This window comes from Priapulus caudatus, unplaced genomic scaffold (assembly GCF_000485595.1).
Source record: "Priapulus caudatus unplaced genomic scaffold, Priapulus_caudatus-5.0.1 Scaffold42, whole genome shotgun sequence".
In the NCBI taxonomy this organism is placed as follows: Eukaryota; Metazoa; Priapulida; class Priapulimorpha; order Priapulimorphida; family Priapulidae; genus Priapulus; species Priapulus caudatus.
The window spans coordinates 137,154-147,500 of NW_014577103.1; the positions used below are offsets into that span (position 1 = coordinate 137,154).

The 10,347-nt window shown below is 40.2% G+C and overlaps 1 protein-coding gene across 1 annotated transcript in view; it reads right to left on the reverse strand.

The window, feature by feature from the left end:
- LOC106820491 (MPN domain-containing protein-like) overlaps positions 1 to 10,347 on the reverse strand; it is a 29,523-nt gene that overhangs the window by 1,211 nt on the left and 17,965 nt on the right. The window contains exons 7-11 of the mRNA XM_014825006.1: positions 10,106 to 10,195; positions 9,713 to 9,809; positions 8,946 to 9,095; positions 8,577 to 8,739; positions 8,168 to 8,235 (exon numbers count right to left, since the gene is read on the reverse strand). Of these exons, the coding sequence (XP_014680492.1) occupies positions 8,168 to 8,235; positions 8,577 to 8,739; positions 8,946 to 9,095; positions 9,713 to 9,809; positions 10,106 to 10,195 (568 nt within the window). The remainder of the gene's footprint in view (positions 1 to 8,167; positions 8,236 to 8,576; positions 8,740 to 8,945; positions 9,096 to 9,712; positions 9,810 to 10,105; positions 10,196 to 10,347) is intronic.

The following is a 10,347-nucleotide window of genomic DNA, read 5'->3' on the forward strand; positions in this document are numbered from 1 at the left end:
CCACGCGCGCACACCATGTTACACGTACACACACACATCACACACACCACACACACACACACAGCACCACACACACAAAGAGGGCACACACACGACACACACACACACAACACAATCACGACATCAACACACACGCACCCACACACAAGCGCCGCGCGCACAAAACATGGTACACGTACACACACCACAGACACACTCCACACACACACCACACACAACACACACACAGGTCATCGGCACTACACACACACATATATATATATATTCCACAAATGTGATTGCTCAAACACCAAAAGATTAATATCTTTTAAAAATACTTTCCCTTTGTTGATGGCCACCCGAAATGTTCTAGCGTTTTTATGTGGCGTTTTTCGGCGACAAAATGTTGTCGACGAAAGTGGTCTGTTCAAAAAATGCATCGAGCAGCGCAAGTACCGAACTGATTCGTGACCAAATCGCTCTCGTCCGATGTTCAACTAAAGGCCGTAAGTATTTCCAAGAATCGGTTGGAGTTGTGGAGTGGTGTCTAGATTTAATCTAGCAGCTTTTAGACAGGGCGATAAAACAGTGAAAGGCATGTAAAGCGAGATGCCAATATATACCGAACATTAATATACCAACCTGTTTGGAAGAAGGAGCGGTAACGTAGCCAGCAATAGAGGATGTAATGTATAGTAAGAGTGGCGCATGCACCTGCGCTCTAGGTTGGAAGGGGAAGTTGCGTGCTTCATATTATATATATATATATCATATATATATATATATATATACTATATATTATATATACTAGACGAGCAGAGAGACCGAAGAGAGAGAGAGAGAGAGGAGAGAGAGAGAGAGAGATAAGCAGAGAAGAGACAGAGCAGACCGAGAGAGGACCACAGACGAGAGAACGAGAGAGAGAGAGACGAGAGCAGAGAGAGAAGACCGCCAGCGACGCAGACGACGCCAGACGAGAGAGAGAGCACGAAAGAGATACCGGTACGCACTAGACGTCGCATAGAATAGCCTAGACTACGACTAGCATACACCTCACGATAGATAGATGATAGATATAGATAATGATAGTAGATAGATCAATAGATACGACTAGATACGATAGATAGGATAGATAGATAATAGATAGATAGATAGATAGCATTAGATAGATTAATAGATAGATAGATAGATAGATTAATAGATTAGATAGATAGATAGATAGATAGATAGATATGATCGATTAGATTAGAATGATAGATAGATAGATAGATGAATAGATTAGATAGATAGCATAGATATATATGATAGATAGGATAGAATGGAGAAGATAGATAGATATGATGATAGATAGATAGATAGACGATAGATAGATAGATAGATAGATAATAGATAGATAGATAGATATGATAGATAGATAAGAAGATAAACATATTTGGGAATGAATGCGTAACTGCATGACTAGTTTCCCTCATGAACTGCGTGTTTCAGCATCCATGAAGTTCGGCGCCTTAGCAAGACTAACGTATACCTGATAGTACGTACCCCGTCAGTGATAATTTTTCCACGCGACAACCACGCGCACGCGGACTTGCATGGTGCATGGCATTGAGAAACATAAATCTCAGACCTCAGCCTGAACAGCCACAGCAACAATACGCATCAGAAAGAAAAGAGAAGCTTCATAGATCCACAATCTAAACACCATCCAACCCTACGGACTCACCTACGGGTCGAAATTCGGGATGGATTAGAAGACAATCACATTACTCCTGAAGCATGTTATCAACGTGAGGCTATCCTAGCCAGACAACCCCAGGGTACGAGCAGTTCGATGCCGACCTTTTAAGCACATTCGTACCTGATAGTAGGACTAGTACCGCACTAGCCTTTCAAGCGAGCGCGATGTAAAATATGATATATATACTATATATTCCAGTATATCACAAAGGAATGCTTCTTCAAACGCGTTACTGTACCCGGGAGAGAATGTCCGGTACAAGAGGGCGGAGGGGGAGGGCGGAGGGCGGAGAGGGGAGGACGAGCAGCGAGGCCCCGGTTTCTGGTCCCCACGACGGGCTGGCATTGCCCCGGTTGCGAAAACGCGTTGAACTATTCTGTAATGCGCTATCTGTGTGTGTGCGGGTCACGTGTGGGTAGCTGGGTCAACCTTCCCGCATGTTCCGGGTGTCGGCGAGTGGCAGGGCTATTTTTACGATGAATCGAGCGCAGTTCCTGCATATGTTGTTGGCGAAAATGTACTGAAGCCATCTTTCTGGTGGCGATGTCACACTCGGGCTACCTGAAAGGAAGCGGCCGTCGCGCTGCATTGAGAATGTCCTTGTTGAGGAATTTTCAAAGCAATTTATTCACCTCTTATTATTTTATCTAGCATCCTTCACAAAGGGTCACCGAACATGAGTTATGTTGTTGTGCATTTCAGTTGCTTTACAATTTTTCATTAAATACTAAATACATCGCCACTATCTTCCAATAACCAAATTATATGCACACTTGTCGTGTTTACATGTACGAGTCAGAGATTACTAAGTTATTTAAATGTCGCGCGCATAATTAGCCTTACCCCGACTTATCTGTCGACTGTGGTTGTTGCATGATAGACTATATACGCACGAATAGAAGACGTGTTATACGGTATATTATCAGTATAGGAAACCGTGGACATGCGCGAACAAATATGTCGGCATCGTCCTAGAGTCAGAAAAAGTTGGATACTAAAGTTACCAAATAGGATGAACTGTGAGTCCACGGTCTGAAACAACACGTTTATTACTGCACGGCGATTGGAGGGCACGGGCAAGCGCACGCACGGAACCATACTGGGGGGCGGAGGAGACGCATCGCGTACTGCCGCTAACTATATACATTACACCAAATCAAAGTAGAACGTGATATCAAGTTTACTGCATCGAGATAGCATCTCTTCCTCAGTCAGCATCATAAATCTATCTCTATTCGTACATATATATAATACCAACCTATTCTACCGTGTTCTGGTCATGGCATGGTGGGGGTATTTACTGTATTCCGTAGACAGTATGAGAGGGTTACTGCAAGTGTCTTCCGTAATAGCTTGACAGCCTATCTTGACATATATACAGCCACGCCTGTGTTGCGGTTCTTTGAAATTGTGATAGCGCCTGCACTCTATTTAAAACATTAATAATATAGATCTATATTATATATGCATAGTTATATAGTAGAAACTATGATATATAATATAGCTCTATAGCTTAATTAATATTATAAATTATATATTATTACACTCCTGTGCATACACTCCCGTGTAGACAACCCTGATATTACTATTATAAAGCGCATGCCCATCGTAAAATCTTTTTGATCGGGGATAAGAAATCACTTTAGCTAAATAAAAAATAACAAAATAACATTTAGTAGTATACGTGAATTTTCTGCTGCAGATCAGCAAGGTGATCCTGCACTGGGCAGGCGGAAACGCAGTGTGGCAGGGATACTTTGGACGAAGTTCCTAACAAAGCTAAACACAGTCACACTCGATAACTGTCACACCATACCGTACGAGGATACGGAGCTAGATGAAAGGTACTGTATATACTATATATCAGCGAGCGATAATGACATTATACGCTCCTGAATTATATGTATATTGTGTATATGTATAGTGATATGTTATGTATATGTATATGTATATGTAATGTATATGTATATTATATGTATATGTATATATATATGTATATGTATATGTATATGTATATGTATATATATATGTATATGTATAGTATATGTATACTGTATATGTAGTATGTATATGTATATGTATATGTATATGTAAGGTTATGTATATATGTATATTATCTGTATAGTATATGTATATGTATAGTGTAATTATGTATTGTATATATGTATATGTATATTAATATATGTATATTGTATATGTAATGTATATGTATACTTTGTATATGTATATGTATGTAAGTGTTATATGTATATATGTATATGTATATGTATAATGTATATGGTATAATGTATAGTGTTATGTATATGTATATGTATATGTATAGTATTGTATTATGTATATTAACATGTATATTATACTGTAATGTATAGTTATATGTATATGTATATGTATATGTATATGTATAGTGTATATAGTATAGGTATTGTATGATTGTGTGTCTGTTTTACTGGACTGATATAGTCAAGTTGGGTACCCACGCATTGCCGCGTTGTGTATGTGTGTGTGTGTGGGGGGGGGGGTATTGCGGGCGTGTGTATGTGTGTGTACGGTGCGTGCGTGCGTGCGTGCGTGCGTGTGTGTGTGTGGTGCGTTTGTATGTGGTGTGTCTGCGTGTGTGTGCGCACGCGTGTGTGTGTGCGTGCGTGCGGGTCGTGTGTGTGTGTGTGTGTGTGTGTGTGTGTGTGTGTGTGTGTGTGTGTGTGTTTGCGCGCGGTTCCAGCTATCCAGCCGTTCTGCTACTGCATATGTATGCTATCAAGAGTACATAATAGAGATATTTGATACTATATATTTATGCTCTTGATACTATATATACTATATTTACTATATTTAATATATACACTATAATCACTATTCCTAATTAAACGCCTCCCCCGGGCTATTACAGGTTCCTCTACATGACAGACATGATGCTTGCACCACAGGCTCGCGTCGCCGTACGAACCGCAAACTTTCTCTCGAACTACATGCAGAATGCAAACGAGGTCGTCACCGTGCTGGATAAAAACGACGTAGAGCTACGCTCCACCGACCTGACCCAGGATCACATGTTCGGAGAAGTGCTAGCCAACGTCATCGCCGACGATAAGTTGTTTGGCAGCGCCATCTTGTTTAAGTCAAGGTCGTTCAAGGGCACGAGCGGACGGTGCGTACGCCAATGCGCGAGTTGTTGTTTGATTTATTAAGTTATAGTTTATTAAATTTAATGATGAACTATTATTTATTATTTATAATTACATTTGACGATGGTTGTTTAGATATTGATTTAAGTATGAATCAATGATAAGTTTAAGAAGTATTAATTTGTAATTCATATATAAGTATTAATTTATAGCTAATATAATTGATAATTACTTAATTTATTATTTTTAATAAAGTTTTTTGATAGCAGAATTTCGATTTTTGATAATACATACAAATGACACATGGGCTACCATTTCGACACACAAATAAACTACAAGCGAAATAACCTAGCGGAGACGCTTTGCAAACTCTATAACTGCTATATAAATACAGAAATATAATCAAAAGCAAATTGTGAAAAAAAAAATTGGTATACATGACGGATAGGTTGGCCGCTGTTCCGTTCGATTCACGTGTAATTTTTCGATTTCGCACATCTATAGATTCGGGCCGTACGCGTTCAGAGATACACAGCATGGGCCGAGGCATCTGTACGCTGAAGATTTTGCCATCCTTGGTGGATACGAATTCTACTTTGACTCCACCCAGGACACGCCCATTGACAGCCTTGCTAGATACACATCACACGTACGTATAGATGAAGTTTGGAGGTTGGTCTGTGTCTTCTGCACAGTGGGGTGGGTCGTGTGGGTGAGTGGGTGTTGGTGTGTGTGTGTGTGTGTGTGTGTGTGTGTGTGTGTGTGTGTGTGTGGTGGTGTGTGTGTGTGGTGTGTGTGTGTGTGTGTGAGTGTGTGTGTGTGGGTCGTTTGTATGTGTGTGAGTGAGTGTGTGTTGTGTGTGTGTGTGTGTGTGATGTGTGTTATGTGTGTGAGTGTGGTGTGGTGTGTGTGTGGGTGTTGTGTGTGTGCTGTGTGTGTGTGTGTGGTTATTTCTTGCTAACCACAGAGAAAGAACTAATAGGGTAATTCAACGTTTTGAATTGGCAACAAAATAAAACTCTAAATGTAAACTCAACTAACGTTGCGTTTTTCCCGACGTAATTTAAAACGCATTCGAGCAGACAACACAATGTATCTAAAATTAATCGCCATTCTAATCAAAACAGATAAACAACGAACAACACTTTCAAAAAGACATGCAGATCAAACATAAGAGCCGCGGATTGATGCACTGGTGACCCAAGCGCGACGAATGATGCCGCTGACAGCAACCGACGCTACCGTGCTGCCACATCAGCCAACGGCAACGTGGAATACAGCCTTTCTACGACTGCCTATCACGGTGTCTGGATCCTGTCTACTACGTCCCGTTCTACAAAAGAACGGCAGTCGGGAGATCTCGAGCTTCAGGCTACAAACAATCAAGAATAATAACAATAAGATATAATACTATAACCTATATATGATATTACTATATTATATATATCCTTAACTAAAGTCGCTTTACAACACTAATCTGATTTTGTCAGCGCAATCGTCCGAGTTCGTGCAAATTACGAACACGTTATATTTCTCCACACTCGGCACTTGACTCCGACTCGACTCCAACACAATCGAATTTCAGCGAGTTAGTTGGAATGCAGCTTGGGTCAAGTCGAAGGCATAGCTTCGGATGCACTTGAAATCGCTCACGATTGGCTGACAAAAATCGATAGTGTAACGCAGCACAACCCCTAACCCAACCCAAACCCAACTCCGACCCGCAACACTAATCCTAACGCCTAACCTTAACACCCACTCCACGCCTTACCCTAACCACTTCAACCCTAAACCTCAACGCGTACCTTAACCATAATTCCTTGGCTAGCACGCAATGACAACCTTAACACCCTCGCGCTTCTACATATTATAAAATCATACCATAAACGCGTAGTGTTATAGGGTTACTATGTAGTAATAAAACAATACATAAGTTAATGAAACTAAGTAAGGATAGTACATGAGTTTACATCGAGTGACACCGAATGCTGTCGTTACAGTGGAGTCGTCGGTTCTGACGCAAAGCTGGCATCTCTGGATATCAATCAATGCGAGGGCGACCCAAGGAACCCGTTTGCTGATTCACATGTCTGCGACAAGGCTACAACGATGGTAAGATTAGTCATAGTTTCATAATTACAAGGGGCCGTAGCTTCTGGGGAGGGGGGCAAGGGGGGTAGCAGCCCCCCTAGATTTTGGAGCAAGATTAACAAATAAGCTTAGCTAATAATCGTAAATAACCATAACGTAATTTTTTTTGTCACTTATCCGTGAAAGCCTTGTCTCAGACCCACCTCTACCACACTATGGACGTCGATCAAGAGCTGCGCCCGTTGCTCATCATTGCACAGTTGAGTCATGAAATTTTACCCCTCCAAGGATTTTCTCAGCCTTAGGCCCTGATTACTCATTGAGCGCGGTAGGAGAAGTTATAGAATGAAGGCTTATATGCATTAGCCAAACGTTTATTATATTCCCGTGGAACATAATAGAAAACAACGATGGTATAAGGTGTTACCCAACGTTACTCACTGAGCGCGGTAAGAGATGTTATAGAGGGATGATCAAGTTACACATTTACCGAACGTTTAATTACTATTCCTGTGGAACATAATTAAAAAAATACGAAACAGTTTATGGTTATTTTACGCAATAGTAGTGAATGAACTTTATTATTATTTTAAAATAGTTAATAAATAGAAATTTTATGATAATAAATAAGCACAAAATAGATATCCAAATAAAAATCGCCACCTGAATGATAAAGAGACAAATTACTCATACGTATGGTTACTATGGTTACTTGCCCCGCCCCTACTTTGACGCTGTCGTCACAAGGTTAACGGTTAATGGGAAATGCGCAGTTGGCGCGTTGACTATGGGCAACACATCAAACGCGAAATATACTCGTACATAACCGTAAAAGCTATTTCGTAGTATGCGCATATTTATGCGTGTGTACATAAATATGTATATATGTTTGTTTGTTTGTTTGTTTCAGCCCTCAAAATCAGGGAGTCCAGAGCAAAATGAGGGAGGTACCAGTCTGATGCTCAAAACAAACGATAAAATCGTGCTTATTTCGCAGACGTAATAGTGAAATTTAATGAACATTAAACATTTAGTGCAATACAAGAATGCCTCTTTGGCATTCTTGTATAATCCACTTCTGATAACATGCAACCAAAAACCGAATATGTGCAGTTGCATAAAATAACTGAAGAATCATTTCATTAGAGTACCAAATCAGCTCCATCATTTAACATACTGTATGTATGATACAACATCGCAACCTGTGTAAATATAAGAGCTATGAACACCCACATACCTCTGGTGGCATGGCCATGAAGAATGAAAATGCAGTATCTTTCTCATTGCTTCGAGGATTATATGAAGCTGAAAATAAGAAATTACTAAGTACAGTCCATTCCAAATGCTTGATGATCGGGTAAAACAGGAGATTTTTTTACCGGTCAGCTAAGAAATTTGGCCGAGTAACTTTATGAACCGAGTGTCATGAAACATTATTTCAGCTATTTAACGTGATAAATTTGAAACCAAGTGATAATATGAATATATTTAATGATATTTAATACATGTTATATCTATTACATGCAAGACATAAACATATTACGCATAAAAACGGCATTTGTGCGAGTGCACAACACTGATTCTCCGCCTAAAGTTAAGGGGGGAAATTGTTAACATATTTCACAGAGACATCAGCCAACACTCACAACATACGACACCGATGCATGGGTGATATTTGGTAAGGTTCAGCTTCACTTGGTAGTCGAGTTGCGCGTCTATGTCTTTAAGGGACGGTTGCGCGGGGGCGGTCGGATGGCTGTGGTACCAACCAACTAGCGCCAGCGTCTCTTTAGTCATGTTTTGTCGAATCTGAAATTAAACGTTAACGCGTATGAGGAATGACGCAAACTAGATTGAATTTCGGATGGACCTTGTAAGCAGAAAACGAGTTTTTCGTGATACTATCAGGGGTAAATAATGACAAATTGATTGACATTTTGTCATTATTTACCCCCTGCTTATTTCATATTTCATAGACGTGTTCGTGGCTTCATGGCACACATCATACTCAGCACCTCCTCCTCTATAATGAGAGCATTGTCCTTGTCGCCCAGACGACACCGGCAAGGGAAGGCTCGCTGTATAGTCAATCTGTGAATGAGAGGTTCCCACGTGCCTGCCAAATACCCCACCACCTCACTTCCCGTCAGGTGGCAGTGGAAGTCCTGCAGGCAAAAATAATGATTCGACTGAAGTGTGTGATTAATTTTTTATCTATTTATTATCTTGGTATTTATATTTATGCGTTTTGTTTGACTTAATTTATTATTTAATTTGATTGTTATTTAATTGCATTGCATTTTGATTGATTTTATTGGATTTCTGAAGGGCGGAAGATTCTTCCTCTATTAAAAAGACAGTGACTAGTCTTTTGTTATATAATTAACGAATGCCCTGAAACGGCCTAGTTTTTTACAGACAGACCAAAGTTTTTTTTAGACATTACAAAGTATAATTATCATCTGGTTTTTATTTCAAATCCTCACATTGATTCAGGAAAGTATCAACATGCTTCACTTGGACTATTCGGTCGTGCGCAATTTGAGATCATAAGGTCTATGTCCCCCAGGGTACTGCCGGAACGTACCCTGGGTACCCTGGTAACTATCTGATATGGTTAGGGTTAGGGTTAGGGAGTAGGTGTAGGCGACTCCCTAGACTCGTTAGTGGATAGGCGAGGTAAGGTCCGGCATATTAGATAGTGCCAGGGTACGTTCCGGCAGTACCCTGGAGGACATAGACCCTCTCAGCCAAAGTTGACCAGCTCTTCGTTTTGACTTACCATGAGGAAGAGGCAGCTAGAAGAGACAGTGATTGAGTAGGGCTGTATCTTCCCCAGCGACTGGAATGTCATACACTCAACGAGCGAATTCTGATCACTGCACAAAAAAAGAATTATTGAATTACTATAATACAAGTAGTCTTAATTATACTGAAACTAAACTAGACCATGCTATGCTATGCAATGCTATGCTATACTACGCTATGCCATACTATACTATATTCAGCTTAAACATACAGTTTCAATACGGTAAAACTATTGGAACATGAAGAACATGCCAATTACACAATTATGCTGAAGTATCACTCCATTTCTCATTAATTTTTTTTGGTTAACACAGAAAGTTGTGACTGTGTGACGGTTAGCTAGCTACCATAGCAGATAATATATTACTGTTCTGGACTTCGCTGGCCAAGATCACTGTATTTGAAGGGTCCGTGACGATGTGAAATCGTAACTTTTTTGCCGTCTGCATTTGGCCCACTGCAAAAACACAGGTTGAAAATTTCTAAGTTGTAAGTATGTCCTGGCAATAGCCATGGCCAATAATTGATATCATCATTCACCTGAAAATTTAACTGCATGGCTTTTCTTACATGCAACTTAATACTAGCTGTTAAAGTTGAAAAGTAACA